At 43.8% G+C, this 22,694-nt stretch overlaps 1 protein-coding gene across 1 annotated transcript; it reads left to right on the top strand.

Annotated features, from left to right (window-relative positions):
• The first annotated feature begins 11,581 nt into the window (after positions 1-11,581).
• On the top strand, positions 11,582-15,377 carry CXCR4 (C-X-C motif chemokine receptor 4). Its single transcript, XM_074363580.1, has 2 exons — positions 11,582-11,739; positions 13,795-15,377. The coding sequence occupies exons 1-2, from the start codon at positions 11,725-11,727 to the stop codon at positions 14,839-14,841; spliced, it is 1,062 nt and encodes a 353-aa protein (XP_074219681.1). The 5' UTR covers positions 11,582-11,724; the 3' UTR covers positions 14,842-15,377.
• Positions 15,378-22,694: the final 7,317 nt, after the last annotated feature.

The raw sequence follows: 22,694 nt of genomic DNA, 5'->3' as shown, positions 1-22,694 counted from the left end.
ATGTGCCACCCTGTCAGATTCAAAGCCCAGTTGCCTGTCCACCTGCACTCACTTGCTTCTGAACAGTAAATATCCCCCAAAGAATCCCACTGTGGGACAACAGTGTTTGAAAGCAGCCACCAGTGCATAACCAAAGAGCCAGAAAAGTGATCTGAGGCCAAGAAGAAAAGAGAATAGATCTGAAAATAAACTCTGCCTATAGAAAATTATTTTTAAAGCCAACCTTGAGCCAAAAGAACCAAAGTTGGAACCAAAGGTAGACCAGAACACTCAGCAAAGCAACTCCTATAATGGAGTAAAGGTCTGGAAGCAAGCCATTTAAAAGTGACTGTGGCACAATGTACAAATAAAGGCACAAGTTTAGAACAAGTTATTTTCAAAGTTCTGCTAAAAATTATGTTTGCAGTTAAGGGGCCCTGCAATTACTCTAACTTCAGGCGTTTTGGATAGGACTTCCAGCAATGTGCCCAGCCAGGAGGTGAAAGAGTTAGCACACCATAACCTCTTTGCAAGGCTCAGTCAGCTTGGATTCCATTTCTTCTGCAAGGCTTTCCCCGGGCACATTGGTTTGAAATGACTCCTTCCTCTGAACCACTGGGTCCCAGACCTGGTGATTCTGATTCTGCAAGTCTAAGGATGGCGGAGGCCAGCAACTCCTTGTGTTCTGCATAATTCATCTGTGACCATGAAAGTTACAATTATATCTGAGCTGTTATTACCTTAGAGATGTTGAAGTTATATTTAAGTTTCTAGGACAGTCTCTTCTTTCCTTCTGCTTTTTCTTCTATAGCTGTTAATATAGTACCCAGCTCTAAATGGTGTTCAATAACCACATATTGATCAGCTTTGATCTGATATAGTGTCCCATCCCAGAAATTCAATTCCATATCATACCCAGTCAGAGGCGTTAGAAGTGTAAGGCTGTAAGAAGGATCTTGAGATCTACATTTTTTTTCTGGTCTGTCAAGTTTTGCCACATCTGATAGTTACCTTGTAAAGACGTACAAGTAGATGAAGTCACCTGGTGACACCAGTAACAGGATATCATCAGACACTTCATGCCACACAAAAGCCCACAAGGCAGGTGCAATCAACACCCAAACTCGGAAAAATAAAAAAGTGAGTTTTCAGACTTTCTCTAAACAATATCACCTCCCCTCCCCAGTAGCCTCTCCCTCACCTCTGTTCATCACACCCTAGCTGAAATTCCAGTCACCCTGACCTCATCCCCACGTCAATGAGCCACCAGATGCTAGCTGGGCCCCCGAGATCTTCTCTATCCATTAGTCTCCTTCCAATTGCCACCACTTTCCACCCAGCCCAGACCTTTACAATCTCCCACCTGAGCTATCCAAATAGGTCTCTGTCTGCTCTCTCCACCTTGGCTTCCTCCTTCCCACCCATCCTACCCTCCACTTGCAGGTTAATTATTCTAAAGCATGGCTCTGACCATATTATCTACCAATTCAAAATCTTCCCAGTTTTCCTATTATTTTAGAGAAAAAAAGTCTAGACCTCAAAGCCTTGCCTATAAAACCATCTATGCTCTAGCCTCCAAGTACCTCTCCAGACAGAATTCCAATCCACATTCCAGTCAAGCTGGCTGATCCCTGTTTGTGGCTCCAGCCTTTTGTTCAAGCTTACTCATTTTGGGCAGAATGTTCTCCTTCCTGCCTAATTCTTTCCAAGTCAAAATCCTACGTATTCTGTATGCCTCTCCTGTGTGAAAGACCTCCTTCTCTACTGGACCTTGTTTCTACTTGGCTCACAGTGTCCATCCTGCTCTGGCTTATGTTACAGTTATCTGTGGCCCTGTATTACCTCCCATGCTGGATTTAAGTGTCTTGAGACCAAGGATTGTATGCTATTCATCTAGTATCTACCCCAGTGCCTAGCAGAGCTGTGCTCATTGTAGGCCTTCACAACAGTTTGTGAAAAGGAGGAAATAAGGAAGAAGGAAAGGAAAGAAGGAAGAGACGGAGGGAGGGAGGGAGACAGGCAATGAAGAGGCCTCAGAAGTAGAAAAGAAGGAGCTCAGAAGGGGCCAGAGAGAGAGCAGGAAGAGAATCCACTAAGGGAGGAGAAGGCAGATCATAAAAAGAAATAGAAAAATCAAATAAAATGCTGTGTGACAGACCCTGGGCAGGTTGAGAGTGTGTGTTCCAGGTCCACAGGAGAGGACCAAGGAAACCTGCTCGCACCATGAGAGGACTTACACCAACCTTGATTTGATCCCAGTGGCAGACTCTGTCATTCTGTTATCTCCTCCACCTCTCCCAGCAGGGCTGAGGTCTCCAGGTCAAAACTTGGTCTGTGTGATTTAGAAACTATTACCGGCTACCTTCTTACACTCCAGCTAGATTTAATGAAAACATCTTATGTCTCTAATAATTAACTTTTAATTTGTGTTATTCCAGTTTACAATGTAGCCTCATATATGCCCTTTTATGGTCCTCATATCAACGCCACACGATAAATGGTTAATATAATAGTTATTCCCTGATAGATGTCTGGCACTTTGGAGTATGCAAAGCAACTCATCTGATGAGGTGATCTCATGTGGCGCTCACTCACCTATCCTTAGTCCCTTAAACCCAAGTCACACCCAGGGAAACCTATCTCCTCCCGTTTCCGGGACACAGCCTGCTGCTTTACACTTCATTGTCTTTGTAAATATAGTTCTCCTGGTAGAATTCTTTTTAGTACTTCACAGTCTTCAGCTCCAGAAGCCAGGTCTCATTGCGGGGGCGGGGGGGGGGGGGTGGTTTCGGGGAACCGGAGTAGCAGCCCCAGAGGGACTTTCTAGAATTCTCCCTTGGGGGCAGGAGGTGTTCCTCACTAGACAGGCCCACCTGGCATTCGGTGGCTGCTTCAGCTTCTGTGGAAAATCTGGAAGAGGCCTGAGGACCAGGGAGATTATGGGACCCACAACACTGCCTCTGGCCAGTGAAGAAACAGACAAGTGTGTACACTTCTGCCCCTGGCAAAACAGAAAAAGGAGAGCTCACACAGTAAAACCTACTTCCCTTGCTGTTGAGACAAGAGGAGAACTCTATACTTAGGACAAAGTGGGACAGTAGTGGGTAGGAGAGAAGCCCTGACTTGTATTGGTTTATTTTTGTCAATTTTTTATTCTTGTGGATGCCTCACATGCCCCTTCTTTTAGCCCTTTCTTTTACAGAATTCATTCACAACAGCTCATTCTGTTCACACACGACACAAGGGCCTGGGGCCAGAGACTGCAGACCCCAGGTAAGAAGAGCAGCAGTGCATTCTAAGCGGTTTTCTCTGATTCAAGCAAAGCAGAAAATTTCAAGAGAAAATACAGTGTACAGTTGGAAAAAATATACCTAATCATGTATCATTTTTCAGATTTGGAAAACAACCTATTGTTTCACAGGGCAGACTATAGAAAGTAAGCAAAGTTCAAAACCCTCTAGGCTGGTGGAGAATGGGCAGGGCATTCTATATTCATGCTTTCAAGGACAAGGCTGGAGATTTCTCACAGGACTTATTGGAAAGGAAGGCCAATTAAATGTTTGTGTTTAGCCTAAAAGGGCAAAGGTGGTCTTTACTTACCAGGGACCAGGGAGCCAGTCTGGTGACCCTCAGCACCTGAACTCTTAAATGGAAGTCCTGATATAATTCATGGCAGTGCCCAAGCAAGCCTTCCCCTTAACTGGAACTGAGGCTGGGGCACAGGGAAGACATATGACAAAGAAGAGAGAAAGAAGGAGCTACTAGGACATCCAACAATTCAGAAATGCTGGAGAACGTGGGCTTCTGGGCTGGCTGGTTATGAGGTGGGGTGTGTGTGTGTGTGTGTCAGTGTGGGTGTGACAGAGAGAGTTGGGGGAGGGTCTTTGGTTGAAGGAAGAAGAATAGGTCTTTTTTTTGTTTGGCAAATTGCCAATGTATAACAACAACCTTAGCACACCCCATATGGGGTGGAATGAAGACAATCAGAAAAAAAATCCCCCTCAATAAAGTAACCAGTTGCCAGAACTATAACCCTGAAGTGAAAATTTACTTGACAGAGAAGAAAAATCCTATCCAGTCACGAGGAGCCTAATTTAAATCAGTTTACGGAGAAGCCTGAATATGGAGCTGGAATGCCCTCCCATTTATCACCAAAGATAAAGCTCTCAGCAATCTGGACATGCATATGGACAGCTGTTAGTGGAAAGGATGCATCCAAGTTGTTCACAGCTGTTCAGAGTGTTGCTACAGAGGTCATTCTCCTCTGCCCCCAAATAAGCAATAAACTATCCACAAGTAAGCATATCTCCGAACCATAAAGGGACAACGAGGCAAACACAGGACATTGGGTGCCTGGGAACCTCTGAGCGGCTGCCCCACCACAGCTCTCAGGAGCAAGCAGGGCTGTACTCGGAAACTAGGACCCAAGTAAACACAGCTCAGAGGATGATGCCACAACCAGGTAACCACAGGGATAAATGAGTGGAAAAACAAGAAAGACAACCTGAAACACACCACTTTGATATTTTTAAATAATTCTGAAAACAACATCTTTCCCTCCATTCAAAAAGAAATTGCTAGGGAAGGGGGAATATCTCAAGTGGTAGAGCATGTGCTTAGCATGCATGAGGTCCTGGGTTCAATCTCTAGTATCTCCTATGAGAGTAAAAAAATAAATAAACCTAATTACCTCCCCCTACCAAAAATTAAATAGATAGATAGATAGATAGATAGATAGATAGATAGATAGATAGATAGATAGATAAACTCCAACACAGAGCCATCCCATTTACAGAGACTCCAGGAAACGCCCTAGCTTTTTGATTGGACGGGATTAGAGGGACAGGTCAGCACGTGCTAAAAAGAAACCCATTTAGGTATGGATCTTCAGACAATTTTTAAAGCATCCATTTTAACCCGGCATCCTCTAATTTACTACCAAGCAAAGATAGGGTTACTCTCTCTCTTGATTAGCTGCTACTTTCCTACATTCTCTTTCCACAACCAGTACATTGGAAAGTCTCAGGAGGCCTTAAGAAGTCCAGCACTAAATCTTTTGAGTCACTTAATCCCCAAATCTTCCATGTTTGGAGATAATTTCCTTTATGCAAAGAAATCCTAACCTGGCCCGATTCTGCTCTCAAACTCGCTAATGGAAAAAAAAGAGGCTTCTCATTGGACTCATCCCTGCGGCTGCAGAAACGAGTGTTTCAGGAAAGGAAGGCAGGTTTTGCTTTGGCCCCAGGATGGTTTTGGCTGCCGCTTTCTTTGGCTGCCTCTCACAGTGTCTCCTTCAGCCGAGCTCTTTCTAAATTAGACCCAGTAGATAGAACATGGGGTGGGGTGGGGCATAAGAAAGAGGGCTGTCCAGTGATCAAGTTCACTCACCAGTGAATGGGCTCTGTTTCCGAGTAACGGGCCACCCACCCCTGGGAGTGTTCAGAGATGAGTCCACTCCGTATGGCTGTAGAAGGAGCAACTTGGAATGTAGACCAAATGGGCTCAAAGACCCTTCCCAACCCTAAATATGAGTCTTCGCAACTACAAGAGGGGGCTTTCAAGGCACGTATGAGAAACTTTATTACTTCTCTTTCCTTCCTCCATCACATGTCTCTCTTCTGCCCCACAAATAGAAGAACATTTCACACTTTATTGAAGGGTCCATTTCCCTTTATCTCACTTCTGTGGGTAATGATGGAGAAAACCATTTGCCTGGTTAATCAAAGCCCTCAATGACAAGAAAGACATTTCAGCAGCTGAGATATGAGCCTTTATCTCTAACAGGTAATGTTTATTGAGCGCTTACTATGTGCCTCATACTGTGTGAAAGACTTTACATGCATTATCCTATTTAATCCACCCAACAATCCAAAAAGGGAAATGTTATTATTATCTGCATATTACAGCTAAGGAAATAGACTTAGAGATACACTTGCCCAGCTATGTGAGGCCCCTGCAAGTGGAGCGGGGAAAGATGTGTAGACTCAGCACTCAATTAACTATAAAAGCCAGCTCCAAAGCCCTGCGCTCTGAACCACTAAGCTTCATTGTTCAGCTGGCCATCCTTTTTTCTACCGTCAGTCCTCCTGTTTAAAGAGAAGAGGAAAGGACTGTTCATCTTTCCAAAAGATGTTGTCCTACAAAGCTGAAAGGAATAACATCCCAGCATTCGTGCATCAGGGTAGCCAAAGGCTGAGAGTGATGCAGAAGGGGTTGGGGGGAAATAAAACAGAGCCACATGGAAGTTGAGTTAATTCTCTTCAGGGTCTTAAATATTAACCTGAGTACAGTGGGAGCTACAAGGGAGGATCAGCTTGGGAAATCCAAAGCGACTGAAGCCAGTTCTGCTTATTTACCAGTGTTGCCCTTGCACGTATCTGTTCTATCTTTCCATGTCTCCCAACTCCCAATTTTTCTTTAGATTCCTAGTGCCAGTACCTTAGGCCACTATAAACTGGAAGCTTATAAAGTTTTTGTTGGTTTCCTTATTTGTTTTGAATTAACATTTTAAAGTTGAGAGATTTCACATTTTAAAAACATCAGGATTTTCAGCTTCTCTTTAAAAAATTGGAAGATATGGCCCAAATTCCCACATAGGACAATCAAGGGTAGTGGCTACCCACTTCGGACAGGGCAGGTACCCACCAGTTCTTCAAGGTCCCCACCACTCCCTATTGCCTCATTCATTTACAGTATCTGCAAGATTTTAGAATTTGTCACTTGCACCTTAGACCTATAAGAAGCCCATAAGGCATAATCATGGCTTTGGATTTAGAACATTGCTCATGCAAGAACATTATGTGGGTTCCTCTACACACATAAGCACACGCACGTGCACACGTACACGATTTCTCATCCTATCCTTCTGCTAATATAAAACTCTTGCTGGAATGAGCTCAGCAAGATCTCAAAGCCCATCTGTGTGGGTGATCAGAACACCACATTTCTGGGAGCACCCTGGCTCTGCTATAGATGCAGAGTTCTCTTTAGAAAGTAGACTGTCCACAGGGCTCTAGGTGCTTCCTCTTGTTATATAGTTGCCTGAGGTCACTGCCAATAAATTACTGGTTTAAGGAAAACAATGACAAGTCTTTTCCATGCAGAACAGAGTTTGCTCACTCTATTATTTCCTAAAGTCATGCCCTCTTTCCCAGCTTAACATAATTTTTGAGGCAAGAGCACTGAGTGTGTTTGTTGTTCTCCAGATCCACAAAGCCACATCACACCTGTCACATGAGCCTGGCAAACTCTGAGAGCAACGCATCCTCCTTGCAGTGGAACTAGTCAAGTAATGATCATTGCATTGTAAATTACATGGCTGCATTGTTAAAATGACTTACTTGGTAACTCTAAATTGGCTGTTTGTTTACCAGTCTAGCTTTTCTCTTTATATAGGAAACTTCTTTAACTGTTCTTGACTACTACAAAGCTTTGATGGAAATCACTAATCTCATTTTAGCGAAATCAGACTTTTTAGAAATTCAAGACATGCCTTGGATTTAGGATAAAAATGGTACCTGGAAAACTAGTAATAATTTTTGTATATTAGTATATAACCACAAGATGGAAGACTTAGGTTTATTTGCCAAAGTCACTTTTCACCTGGAAGTGTTGGAGACAAGGAGTTGGGGAAGGAGGAGTGGGCTGGGTGCAGTGAGGCTGAGGACCATTTCTCCGACCTGACATTGGCTTGGAGATAGTTGACATTTGATAGCATTGTCAGTTTGAGATCTGTAACTGTCTGCTAGAATTACATGGCCCTTGGGAAACAGCCTCCTTTTTTTATCACTTGGGAAACTATTAACTTTGTCCCTTTGAGCATCCCCTACTGCCATCAAGGAAATTTGTACTTTTTTCTCCATCAGAAACAAAAGTGCCAGTTTTCCTTTTAAGCGACAGGGGAGGAGCCAGCGAGGGGTCAGGGGGACCTGGTGCATTCAGAAGGCCTTTAATGCTGCTGCTTCCTGCCATCCACCATCAGGAGGAGGTCTGTCCCTAAGCTTCCCTTCCCCCAACTGGTTTTGAGCATATCTGGGGACAGAGTACAGCTTTCTGTCATACATATACAGATACACACACATACACACACGCTCATACACAAACTAGCCAGCTGCAGAGAGAGCAACAGGAGGTAGCAGAATGCTTGCCACTGTGTCACTGGATTTGTAAGCATCCCCTCCAAACCGTGGCCAAGGCTAGTTATTCCCTGGGCTAAAGCCAGCCTGAGAACCTCGGGACCCTGCCAAGCCCTGACAGCCCCTAAGCCTAGCTCTGTTGCCAGAGCTACACAGGAGAGTCATTAACTCATTAAACAAAGCTTCAGTAAATGATTAGGGAGTTCATCATTTGTTCATCAGTGGGCTAGCTGCATACAGGATATCTGAGCATTCACTTTAAGGAACCTAGAATATTTGGGGGAGAGTAGAAAAGCCATACACTCATTTTAAAATTAAAATGTCACAAGAGGTGCTACTCAAAGCAGTATATAAGTAAATGTCAAATGACATTTCACAGGTGGGAGCTTTCAGAGGATGAATCTCAGCAGTCAGAGAAAGGAGACACTGTGATGTAGTGGGGAGAGTCTGGGCTTTGGAGCCAGACAAACTGAGCATAGACCCTTACTGTGTGATCAAGGCCAAGTTCCTCACCCTCTCTGGACTTCAATTTGATTATCCATGGAGTAGAGGTGGTACTTATCTTGAGGAGGTGTTGAGGGGATTATATGAGGTTGGCTGCACATTACAAGCCTTCAGTAAATGTTTGAGTTTTTTGTTTTGTTTTGTTTTTAAGAACATCAAAGATTTTTTTTTTAAAAAAAATCAATATAGGTAGGATTAGCCCAGGGGAAAATGACCCGAAATTATTCTTTGGAAAGAGGAAAGGAGGACTGGTATAGAAAAAGTCATCACATCTATTGAATAGGAAAGGGAAAGGTATGAGAAGGGAGGCATTGTTTCTTTTTTTATCATATTGACTTTTTTCTAAATATGAAGATGTTTCATATCTATTTATAGAAAATTTGGAAAGCATAGAAAAATGCAAGGAAGAAAGTAAAAAATCACATATTATTCTGTACCCAGTGAAAACTTCTATAAACATTTTAGTTTTCCTTCCAATTTCCCTTCCTTTTCCTAATTTTAACATTACTGAAATCACACTATATACACAGTTTTGAATCCTGCTTTTTGCACTTAATGTTTTAGAAGCATTTTCCCCTGTCATTAAGAATTCTTCACAAACATCATTTGTATGGCTATATGGAATTCCATGTAGAATTGTACCAACATTTTCTCAACTACTCCACTAACAGTGCACATTTAGGGCTGTTCAGACATTTCACTATTATAAATAATGCCTCCATGAATACCTTTGTGGCAAAATCCTATTTCCTTACGATAAGTTGCTACAGGTGGAATTACTGTTCTAAGTTTCCACTAAATACAGTGTTTTCCACAAAGGATGCCCCAACCCACATTCCCACCAGCCACAGGTGAGAGACAGCTGGTCTTATCAAATCCTGAGGCCCAGTATTATCTTTGAAAAGAAAATTTTTTGCCTAATTTGGAAAGTTAATAGCATTTCATTGTTCTCTCAACTATCTTCTTTCTTGTAGCAGATATACCTAAAAGGATCTAAAGGAATCCTTAGATAAAGGAAAGGAGCTTTGTTTTGTCTGCAATCAACAAATATTTATTGTGCAAATCATTTTACTCTGGATTTACCCTCCTTCCCCTTTTTGGGTGGGCTTGGGAAATTCCGCTTTTCAGGTTTTAGCCATTGTGAAGATAAGAGTTTTGAGGTACAATGCAGCTGACATTCTAGGTCAAAACATATTGATTCTGCCACTACCAAGCATCATGAAAAGTAAGTCATGGAACCTGTCTGAAATTCCCACCCTTCAACGGATAGGATGCCTGTCCTACCTAGTTTATGGAAATGTGAAGATCCTGAAGTTTTATTGCTGATTTAATAAAAGTAAAAGAGCTTTTAAAACTTTTTTTTAAATTCTACATAACGCAATATTATGTTATTTTATCTAGTTACTATTGTGTCCTAAATTGACAGTGTCTGAGAGTCCCACCTCCTGATTCCAATACCAACCTTCAGTAGACAAGAACCTTCATAGACAAACATTAGGGAAGGGGTCCAGACAAAAGAGGAAGGTTATGCCCGCTAGAGAACCGGTTCCCAGCCTACGAACTGTCTCTGGAACACCTCCAGATTGAAAGGTTTTATCTGGATGAAAAGGGGTGGTGCTTAGGGTCCAGTCTGGGCAAGTCCTCTTCTTAGGACCGTCCCAGAGTGAGAGGCTTCTGGGTTCCACGTCGCAACGCAATCACAGTTCTTGCCAGCTGACGCTCACACCTCGGTCCCCGCCCCCCGTCACTCCTGCGGCCACCCCCGCCTGCGGTTGCACTATTTTGTCGGCCCCGCCCCTCATTCTGTCCACAGCCCCACCCAGGCTCCGCGCTAGCGGGAAGTGGCGCGAGACTCGAAAGCACTGTCTGGGCGCCCGCTGCAAACCCTGGCCCGTCTGGGACACTTTTAAACGTCCAGCCCCCACCCCTACTCCACCCCGCCCAACTCTTCAACCTGACTTCTTAGTGATGCCAACGCTGCTCCTCCGCATTGGGTAGGTCGGTGGGTTTGTTTGGCTTGGAACTCCCGGCCAACCCCGTCATTTCATCTCTGCAGGTGTGCTTTTTGTTTCCTCCACTTGGGGGCCTTGTCCTCAGGTTCCCTGTGTTCCCAGCGCCTAGAACAGTGTGTGGCATGCAGTCAGTCCTCACTAAGTATCTGTTGACTAACTGCATCTCTGTAATGAAAACACCCACAGGGTGTTGTGAGAATGAATAGAGTGATTATGTGCAAGTACCTTGTGATCTGTTACAAGAGTATTATTCGCTAAGTTTCTCTTATAACAAAGCACACTTTTGTATTTTTTAAAACTGCTATTCACGAATTGGTTACCTGAAAAGCATAACTATGTCTTTACTACCGTCTCCCTCCAGAATTATGCCAAATCATCCTACCTTCTTCTGAAAATATTTCATGATTGTCTACACCTAGCCCTGGTACTATTACTGTGGATGTGCATGTCTAGTTACACACAGTTGTGCTCTGAAGAAAATCTTTACTTATTTCATTTTCTTAATGGATTGCATCTGCTGAAAGAACAGGGAATGGAGTCAGATGTTGGACCCACTGCCAGCATTGCCGCCTACTGGTTGGGTTACTTTGGCAAGTCACTTCCCCTCTCTGGGCCTTAGTGTCTCCATGTGTAGTATTCCCAGATCTGGGAATCCATCCACGTGAGCAAGGATGGATGCGCCACAGACAGACGCGTGGGTCGCCCGCGCTTTCCACCTCCCTTTAGGCGAATCCTGCTTTCCCAAGTTGGAGCACGCCTCCGGGATGCTCTACCCAGCTGGACACTCCCAAGGTGATCGCGAGCTAGAGCTAACAGTAGCCGCTGAGGGGCTTCTCAGGATTACCCCCACGGGGGCCTCCTGAGAGCGTACCCTCGGGTCCTCCTCCCCCTCGTCTGCTCCACTCCCCCAACCACCGCCTTTCTCCCCGCCCCGCCCACCCGCGCGGCGCATGCGCCGCCCGCGGAGCGTGTTTTTATAAAAGTCCAGATTCGGCCAGAAACTTCAGTCTGTTGGCCGCGGCAGCAGGTAACAAAGTGACCCCGAAGATTTGAGTGCTCCGGTAGCCCCTGCGGCTGGAGAGCGAGCGGTTACCATGGACGGGTTCCATGTAAGTTCAGTTTCAACTTGCTTTTTCTTAAATGTACAAACACAAGAACTAAGAGCGTAACCCCTCTGCGAGCGGGCAGAAGGGACCAGAATATTGGAGGTGTCTGTGCCCCAGAGAAGGGGCATGGAAAGGAGTTTTCGTGCCCTTGGCTACAGGAGAGGGGATTGGATTGGAATCTTTTTTTCTGTAAATAGAGGAGAAAAGACTGGAAGTACTGTTTCGGTGGCTGCATGTGTCTCCCCCTTGAGTTCTGCCACGCGCGCCAGGCTTGCATGCTATTTGCAAACATAAGAACATTCTATGCACAAGTGCAGAGAAGACGTGCGCGCTGCCCGGGGACTCAGACAGTGGGTCTCCTCCTCGGGGGAGCGGGGGTTTCTTTGGAGAGAACTGCAGGATCTGAATCGGAGGTGGAGGGCGGCGCGCGGAGTTCCCAGAGGGAGACTGCGCCCCTAGTTAACTTAAGGCAAAGGCGCCTGGAGACCCTCTTGGCGTTGGGTGCATGTTCGCTAAACTCTGCTGCCCGCGGAGCCGTGCCAGTGCCCGGGCATTGTAAGCAGAGGGCGGGAAAGGCGGGGGCCCCACGGTGCTGCTAGTCTGGGAGTTCTGCGCGTTGGCCGCAGCAGGGAGGTGCCCGGGAGCAGCCTTACAACTTGGGATATTGAAGGAGAGACCTCGCGGGCGTCGAAAGAGCAGCGAGTGGTCCCTGGGATTCGGGAGTTCAGGATGGTGCAGAGGTCGAAGGAGTATTAATAGTTACGGCGCAGCAGCACCCCGAGGTGCGCGTGGCGGGGACTAGGGGTGGAGTGAGAGGCTGGGAGGGCACCTGAGCTGCCGATAGTTGCGGCGCAGACAGGCAGGTGCAAGTGGAGAAACCGTTTGGCTCTTACCGAGCCTGGTTACGCCATTTAACCGTCGGTGGTTTCCTGGAGCCTTTTGAAAACCCCTTACTAGGGAGGCTTTTCGTTTCACCCAAGCGGCGCGCAATTCAAAGGCTCCCGCGGCGGAGCCGCCCAATCTCCCCTGCACCCTGCGGGACGGAGCCTGGCGTGCGGCGGGGCCAGACTGCTGGAGCCACAGCCGCCAGTGGTGGGCGTGAGCGTGATGCGCAGCGCGGAGGTCAGGAGCTGGACCACCCGGCCCCCAGCGCGCTCTCCGCTTGGAGGCTTCCAGCTGCAGACCTCCCACCCCATTAACTGGATCAGTGGCGGGGTGGGAAGCGACCCGGGAGAGTGAGGAAATGAAACTTGGAGCGAGGGCCACGGGTGCAGACCCCGTGACCTTCCCATCCCATTAAAATGCTGTGCTCCCTAACGTCCCCAAAGGGCCAAGTGATAAACATGGGTACGGCCGAGACACCCGCCCCTGAGGAGCGCCAAGGAGGCGAGGGCGGGGCGGGGGGAGGGGAGGTTTATCCACTTATGACGCCCCTGCCTTCAAGCACCGAAGCCCTCCGCTTAAGACCCCACTACGTGTTGCTTAAGTACAAAATTGTTTGTGTTTAGACAAGAGTGGAGAAAACAATGTTTCATGCCTTAGGAAAATGAGTCTTTGGGACCCCCCCCCTCCCCGCAACGCGTGCTTCCCTGTGCTGGCGAATCTTTATAGAGAAAGTTAATCCCACCTCCTCAGAGCACAAGATTCTACCCCTACTCCCACCCCCAACCCCCTACCCCCGACCCGACTGGCCTTTTTGTGTTTTGTTTTGGTTTTTTCCCTCCCAACGTTTTTCTTCCCTCTGGTGGGCGGGGCAGAAGAGTTAGCAAAGATGTGACTTTAAAACCGTCAGAATCTCAGCGCCCCTTTGTTTTGAACAAAGAATTTTGTAATTGGTTCTACTAAAGAGGGATACAATGAAGTGACTGTGGAGGAGTCTAGAGTAAGTCCCTTGTGCTCTTACACGGGTACTTTAGTGGGAGCAGAATTTCCTGAAGAAGGATGGGCTGAGTTGGCTTTTGTAAATTGCTTTTTTAAAATCCCAGAAACATTGTTTTAAACTTGGAGGATGCCTGCTGAACTTGAAAGTGAACGTCCATTCCCTTGCCTCTTTTCCAGATACTCTCTTCTGATAATTATACAGAGGATGACTTGGGCTCAGGCGACTATGACTCCATTAAGGAACCCTGCTTCCAGGAGGAAAATGCCCATTTCAACCGTGTCTTTCTGCCCACTGTCTATTCCATCATCTTTTTGACTGGCATAGTGGGTAATGGGTTGGTCATCCTGGTCATGGGCTACCAGAAGAAACTGAGAAGCATGACGGACAAGTACAGACTGCACCTGTCTGTGGCAGACCTCCTCTTTGTCCTCACACTTCCCTTCTGGGCAGTTGATGCCGTGGCAAACTGGTACTTTGGGAAGTTCCTGTGCAAGGCAGTCCATGTCATCTACACAGTCAACCTCTACAGCAGTGTCCTCATCCTGGCCTTCATCAGTCTGGACCGGTACCTGGCTATTGTCCACGCCACCAACAGTCAGAGGCCAAGGAAGCTGTTGGCTGAAAAGGTGGTCTATGTTGGCGTCTGGATACCTGCTCTCCTGTTGACTATTCCTGATTTCATCTTTGCCAACGTCACAGAGGCGGAAGGAAGGTACATCTGTGACCGCTTATACCCCAGTAACTTGTGGATGGTGGTATTCCACTTTCAGCACATCATGGTTGGCCTTATCCTGCCAGGTATTGTCATCCTGTCCTGCTACTGCATTATTATCTCCAAGCTGTCCCACTCCAAGGGCTACCAGAAGCGCAAGGCCCTCAAGACCACAGTTATCCTCATCTTGGCTTTCTTCGCCTGCTGGCTACCCTACTACATTGGAATCAGCATCGACTGCTTCATCCTCTTGGAAATCATCCAGCAAGGATGTGAGTTTGAGAGCATTGTGCACAAGTGGATTTCCATCACTGAGGCCCTAGCCTTTTTCCACTGTTGCCTGAATCCCATCCTCTATGCCTTCCTTGGAGCCAAATTTAAAACCTCTGCCCAGCATGCACTCACCTCTGTGAGCAGAGGGTCTAGCCTCAAGATCCTCTCCAAGGGAAAGCGGGGTGGACATTCTTCTGTTTCAACCGAGTCGGAGTCTTCGAGTTTTCACTCCAGCTAATGTTGATGTAAAAGACTTGTATACATTAAAGGACTTTTTTTTTTAAGTTACACATTTTTTTCAGATATAAAAGACTGACCAATACTGTACAGTTTTTATTGACTATTGGACTTTTTCTTGTGTTCCTTTAGTTTTTGTGAGGTTTAATTGACTTATTTATATAAATATTTTTTTGTTTCATGTTGATGAGCGTCTAGGCAGGACCTGTGGCCAAGTTCTTAGTTGCTATATGTCTGATTGTAGGACCATAGAAAAGGGAACTGAATATTCCAGAGAGTATAGTGAATCACTTAAGCTAGAAATGATCCTCAGCTGTCTGTGCATAAATAATCTCCATTCCAGTGGAACATTTTCTTTTTCCTGTTCTTAAATTGTGTTGTTACACTATGTGATTTTGCTGTAGAAGATGGCACTTACTACCAAAACCTTAAGTGGTATAGAAATGCTGGTTTTTCAGTTTCCAGGAGTAGATTGATTTCAGAACCTACAGTATACAGTTTGTATGAAATTGTTAATAAAAGTACATGATAAACTTACTTAGTGTTATGTTCTGATTTCTACTGATACTCCTTTGGCTGGCAGAAGTCAAAAATAATGATACATTTATGGCATGTCAGATCCTGCCCTAGGTATTTTAGTTGTAATATTTTACTTAACCCTTATCACAGCTCTATGATAGGCTCCAGTTCTATTATTACTAACATTTTGTAGAGCAAGAACCAAAGTACAGAAAGCCTCAGTGACATGGTCAAAGTGTTATAAGTAAGCACAACCAATATTTCAAACTAGGTAGTGTGACTTCAAAATCTGAAGTCTTAAACCACTCTTAACTCAGAAGTTTAGAAATACCCAGCCAACACCTATTCCTATGAAAGGTAATCTTCCTGATAGATAAATATGTGTAAAGAAAAGTCATGCAGTCCCATTTTTTAAATGTTACTACTACTCGCCTTGTATAATCCAGGTCTGTGCCAGCCAGGCACTGTATGCTCTTCCCTTCTAATCCTCTCCATCAAGATGTCGTCACTGTCTTCACAGGTGAGGAAACTGAGGTTCAGAGACTTGCCATAACTTGCACTTTCAAGGGGACATACCAAGAGCTGACTCCATTCATCCTTCCAGCCCTTACTCTTAATCATTGCCTACTATTGTCCCCCAGAACACCTGGTCATAAGTCAACTGAACTGTTATTGAAAATAAAGCCAAAAGTGAATGTTTTCTTCATAAAATTAACCATGCCAAAAATACCCCTCTTGCAATAACTTCTATGCAAATCCCCAAGCTTATTCTTAATCTATTGCAACATCTAGCACCTCAAGGGTTCAGCCAAGCAGATAAAAAGTTAAATTGGTGCTTTTAGAGTTCAAAAGAAAAGTCCACTGAAGCAAACTGCCCATTACCCATACTTTGCACAAGATTTTGGAGTCTTATGTAACATCACCCGTAGCTATTTACACTACCATTGTGCAAGCCCCAGACTCTTGAGTAAATTTCAGCTCCGGTTTACATTTAAAGATCATTTCTACACAACATTGTAAAATGACTATAACTCAATAAAAAAAATGTTTAAAAAAAAAAAAAAGATCATGTCTAAACTACAGTGACCATACCTATCTCACTTTGCGACCCAAACGGCACTCCGGGCATGGCCTCAAAGATAATAACCAGGATATAATTAAAGGAATATTTGGTCTAGTTTTCATAATTGTTTCTGGCACAGAAAATCAATTTTGGAGGAAAAATTGCAATGTCTTATCTTTCTGAGGCAAATCACATTTGTTGAAGGCAAATTATAGATCCTATGAAGGGAAATAACTTAATTACTTAAAATAGAATCCAATTTGGCTGTACATTTTTGCTGCAGTCTATGGAGTTGGGATAATTCAGAGTGGTATCCCTAGTCCACTTGAGAACACAATTAGATTTTATATAGGAAATTATCTTGAGGTTTCTTGGTTTTCCCTGGGAAGCCTAATTAGATCACCCTTCATTTAAGCATAGTTTTACATGTTCTCTCTCAAAGGCTTAGTCTTAAAGGCATGAGCATTGTAAAAGACTTCACTTGAACTTTCTCTATAAATATTTATTCTTGAGGAGACAATAGAAGAAATCTTTGGAAGGAATTCTTTTTCTTTCTCATCTTGGCTTGAAATCTCATCACCCCAGATTCCTCGCCTCTGCCCTGGAGTCACAACAAAAGGAACTGAGCTGAAACAAAATTCCCAGTGTCACCAGTCTTAATGGATATTTCATTCCCCCTTGGAACAAAGGTGGGATATCTCTTTTTCAAAAGCCTTGGCTCTCTCCCTGCCCTGAAAGCTTCCCCCACCCCCATCATTCTCTGTCCCAACTCTGCCATGTTCCAAGTGGCTCCAAAGCGTTCCCTGTGTGGTGGTTTGTCTGACAATGCTGGGAAACCCAGTCGGCTGGCCAGTCCTTGCATGAAGTAGCTGATTGTTCCCTTTCCTCACCCCTTATGAATGGAGCCCTTGAAGGTCAGTAATGTAGATCCAGTTGCATAATGGAAGCTAAAATATTTAAATTGTATGCATGCTGCCAATAATGGCATAAATACGACATCTGAGTTATTAATAACATTAAGCCTGTAACTGGGGAGAAAAGTGAATGTTTTTACCTTGCAAAGCCTTTGTTTTCCTAAAATGTCACTTGGCAATTCACCTTCCCCTACTTCTCAGCCTCCTTTTGTGGTTATGCCTATATTAAAGTAATAATTCTGGGGTACTCTTTTAACAGGATAATCTACAGGCTTTATCTTATTAATTGAACTAAGTCTCTGTGACTTTCTCCAAGCTTATTGTCAGAAAATAAAGGCACCACAAACAGAACTGAGTAATCATTATTCCCAGGTAATACTGACTTAGTAGGGGCAAGGACCACTGGAGATAAGATTCACGTTACCTTGGAAAATAATCTAGGCAGCCCCAACACTTGGAAATGTGGCACTGCAGCCTGGCCTCATAGGGATTTACCCAGCCCACTTTGAGGAGGTCACCATTTGGCTACCAATGTGGTTTGGCCAGTCAGTGCTGGAGAGGTCCAAAAGTTAGTCGGAGGAATGGCCTAAAAGGAATGTTGAAGCCTTGAGGGCCCATAAAGTTGTGGAAACAAATCCTTTCAAAGCAGTGGTTCTCAGCTGGAGGTGATTCTACCCCCCATTTAGAACATTTAGTAAGGTCTGGAAACATTTTGGGTTATTGTCCTGGGGGCTGGGGGTTGGGAGGATAGCTGAGGTGCTATTGGCATCTAGTGAGTAGGAGCCAGGGATGCTGCTAAATACCCTACAGTGTACAGGACAGGCCCCCACAACAATTATCCAGCCCCAAGTATCAGCAGTGCTCGAAACTGAGAATGCTTTTTTAAGGTGATGGCTATGGAATGATAAAATGATCAAAATAAGGATACACCCCACCAGTATAATTCCATGAAATTATCATTGCACAGGGTCCCAAGGTCTCCCTTCGGCCTCCTTTACTCTGTCTCATCTCAAGGCATTCTTACTCCCACCTTACTCAACTCACACAGATCTCTTCCACTCTTATTTCAATGTTACATTGTCATAATGAACGTAATGTCGTTTTCTTCTCTCGTGCCATGCTGGGAAGATATCCCACAAACGGAAATACATGGTAAAAGGTGATGGTGGAAGATTTTCTAGTTTCCACCCAGTGTCTGTCACTCTAAAGACCATGATGTTTACTCATTTAACCCTCACCGCAGTCTGTGACTCAAATGGGAACACTTCCCATTTTTCTCCTTTTATTTGAAAAATAAACAAGGAGTGATGAGGTACCAGCCCATTGTTCCATTGTCTGCAACTGACTTGGATTAATTTACATCAGTCCTGTTAAGTCCCACAATTAAAATCTTCTAAACCCTTCTGAAAATCCTTCTTTCAGATGAATATGCAAACTGCTGAGTGGAAGGATCCATAATGTTAAGAAAGCCACAAAAGGGGAAAGAATTTTTCAAAACCAAACAAATAAAGGTGCTCAACCAAACCATACCAGGTGCTGGGTGTTTATCTGGCAGAGCCAGTCCGTGATTAAGTTGATTTACATATTACAGTTCAATTAACTAGAACCCAACTCAGCAACACTCTTAATTAATTTGACTCTGTCAGAAGGAAAGTAATATTTATTGAGAGCTCACTAAATTCCCACACTCATACATGTGATCCCTGCACAAGCCCCATAGTTTAGATATTGCTATCCCCATCTTCAGGCGAGGACACAGTCAAAGAAGTTAAACTACAAATAAAAGGGCTCTGCTCTTTCCTCTGTGCATACTGTGAATAGCATTAAAACAAAACCACCAAGTTCTGGGGCATGTCTTCAAGTTCTCAGTCTCAACATCTCTACCTTTCCTAGGTGGATAACAAAACAGGTTTGTGATAACAAAAACAGTTACCGTTTACCTTGATGGTTTCCTACCTGCCAACGGATGTTGATTAGTTAATCTCACAACATCCCTATCCAATAGATATTATCATTTGCCTGTTTTACAGATGGAGGGGGAAAAAAGGCAAAATTAACCCAACGGCACAAATTTAATGAGCAGTAAAGCTTTGACACCAGGCAGTCTGACACTACAGTGTGCCTTCTTAAGCAAATACAGTGTGCAGGACAGGCCCCCACAGTAACTTTATTATTTTCTATGATGTTAGCCAGGATAATAACCATGAGGTCAGAGATCCTCCATGCTCTTCAATCCTCTCCAGGGTTCAATACCAGACACTTGCCTGATTGTCCTTTTAAAGCAACAAAGCAGACACTGACATTTGAGAAAGATTTTCACTATTAGTCATTGAGATAAAATGGGTTTCAGTGCCTGGCACATAGCAGGACCAATAAATATTTGCTAAATGAGCAAATGAACGAACACCCATAAATTTCTATTCCTGAGAGCACACTATGCTCTAAGTATTCTGATTAATGTTTATATGTGACTCGACTTCCTTCCTTTATTCTTTTAGCCATTCTTTTTTTAAATTGAAGCATAGTTGATTTACAATATTGTGTTAATTTCAGATGTACAGCAAAGTGTTCAGTTATATAGTTTTTTCAGATTATTTTCCATTACAGGTTATTATGAAATACTGACTATAGTTCCCTGTGTTATACAGTAAATCCTTGTTGCTTATCTATTTTATGCAGAGTAGTTTGTATCTGTTAATCCCATTCTCCTGATTTATCCGTCTCCCTTCCATCTTTCCCTTTTGGTAACCATATATTTTTTGTTTTCTATGTCTGTGAGTCTGTTTCTGTTTTGTACATAGATTCATTTGCATTATTTTTTAGATTCCGCATATAAGTGATATCACATTGTCTTTCCCTTTCTGCGTCTTACTTCACTTAATTATGATACTCTCTAGGTCCATCCATGTTGCTGCAAATGGCAGTATGTCATTCTTTACTAGCCATTCTTTTATTTAACCATTAGTTAAACAAAACCTGAGCCAGGCAGGTATGAATGTTGCTCATTGTATAGTGGAAGATGTAACCCTTTGGGGTTCTACACATGTTGGAAAGTTAGCTAAAGGACTCTAAGACTTCTCAAATTCCTTACATTTTAAGAAATCGAAGTTTCTACCTGCCTACCCAATTTTCCTAATATTTAACACCCCCTCCCACGCAAGTCTTGCTCCCACTGATTCCCCATTTAGGGGAGAGCAGATCTCTGACCACTTCACAAGTGGGGTGAGAAGCTCCCAACCCTGGTCTTCCTGTTTCATCAGCCCAGGGGAAGCTGTTCACCCACACCATGGGGATAAGAGCAGAAATTCTGCCAAACCATAGGGTATGGGAGAGTCCTAAAGGCAGTTTCTTGGACTGCTGTCCACAGGAGACAATTTGTTAGGTTCCTGGGGACTGAAGAAGGAAATCAGAACCATCATTTTGGGCCACATCCTACTTCCTCTGGCAAGCCTACTCAGTCTCTATCAGTCCAGAGTGAGCTTTTCCACTCTAAATTCTTAGCTCATGAAGTCTTCAGAGTGTAAACTAGCACACATAAAAGGCTTTTGAAAAGTCAAAAGCAGCTATTGTGTGTGTCATTATCATTATTCTTTTTTTCCATTTTTAAACGAATTTTGCTTCCCAACTAGTTTAATGTCTTAAGCGCAGTGACCTTTGCAGTCTAACGTACTAATCAACATATTTGATTTTATTTGATGAAGAATTAATCAGATTCCATAAAGCTGAACCAAGGTTGGCTAAAATTATATAAGGTTAGCTCACTTGGTTAGAACCTGGTGTTTCTTAAGCCAGGATCAATGGTGAGTCCCACTTTGGCCATGTTTAAAGTAATGTTACACATGGATATAAGCTCTGTAAATGCAAAGACTATGTCTATCTTGTTTATAGCTGTATTTTTAGTGTCTGGAACAGGAGTCAAAAGCTTTTTCTGTCAAGGGCTAAATAGTAAATATTTTAGGCTTGGCAGGCCATGCAGTTTCTGTCACAACTACTTAGCTCTGCCATTGTAGCAGGAAAGCATCCAGAAACAATACATGATCGAATGAGCATCTCTGTGTTCCAGTAAAACTGTGGACACTGACATTGAATTTCATATAATTTTCATGTATCGTAAAATATTGTTCTTCTTTTAATTTTTTCAACCATTTTATAAAAACGTAAAACCAATTTTCACTCCCAGGCTATAAAAAAGCAAGTGGTGGCTCAAATCTCACCTGCAGGCTGTAGCTTACTGACGTCTGGGCTAAACAATGCTTAAAATATAGTAGAAATTCAATAAACATGAATAAATACGTGAAACTCTCAATATGGGAAAGTTTACTCTTTCAGCTTTAAGGTACCAAGAAGCCCAGTAAACTAGTGACCTGTAAGTATTTGCAAAAACACAACACTTACCACTTACAAAGCACTTTACCATCTACAAAATGCTTTCCCAGGTAGGAGATCAGCGTGGGTCTGTGTGCTAATTTGTGCCCTATTGGTTGGCAACATCCTGCTGCTTTACTGGGTCTATTATTTGGGGAAGAAAGGCCTAGGATGGCAGAGTTGCCTTTTTTGTCCATTTTTGTGCCGTATCACTCTCATCCCCCAGAGCGCGGATGAAAGTGGCATCTCCTTTCATAACTCCCTGTAGCTAGAACAGCGACGGCTCATTCATAGAAAAAGTTGAGGCTCACTGACTAACCTTCCTCAGGCATGAGCAATACGAGCTTTGCTTCTCCAAAGTGATAATCACCAGTCACCACTTTTGGCAGCACTTCCCAGATAGTCAGTAAATAGGACAAAAGAAAAAGCCATAATCCACCGCGATGAATAGTGTTTCACAGCCACAAGCTGAGCCACAAAAGCTCAAGAAAAATCAATGGCGCAGAAAGCCTTTTTGGACCTGACCTCAGCTTTGGGGGGAATGAGGATAATTCCACTATTTCCTTTTAGCCTTCAGGTGCCTCATGGGAATATCAAACTAATCTGCAAGGGGCTGCCTGTATTATGTCTCTTACTAAAAAAACTCTCCAACTGAACTTCATTACTTTATAGAACATTCTTCCCAAGAAGGGAGGCCCAACTTCTATTTCAGATGAGAAGACTGGAGAAGAAGGTGAAGAAATTGCAAAGTGCTTTCTGTTTAAAGTGGGTTTTCTGTTATAGCTGAGTGACAGAACAAAAATGACTGCTCAGTCACCACGGTCCTGAGTAAAGGAAGGCAAGCTATACAGGCTAAAGTGGCCCTGGAAAAAAAAACCCCTGGCTGAGCCGAAACCCTATCCATAAGGAGTTGGAAAGAAGACAGATGTGGGAGAAATAATAAATAAAATGGGAAGAGATAAAAAGTGCCAGTTCATAAAAGAGGAAATAAAA

Source organism: Camelus bactrianus, chromosome 5 (genome assembly GCF_048773025.1).
Source record: "Camelus bactrianus isolate YW-2024 breed Bactrian camel chromosome 5, ASM4877302v1, whole genome shotgun sequence".
NCBI classification, from domain to species: Eukaryota; Metazoa; Chordata; class Mammalia; order Artiodactyla; family Camelidae; genus Camelus; species Camelus bactrianus.
The sequence above is the reverse complement of the archived record's forward strand: the minus strand, read 5'-3'. Positions and strand labels throughout refer to the sequence as shown.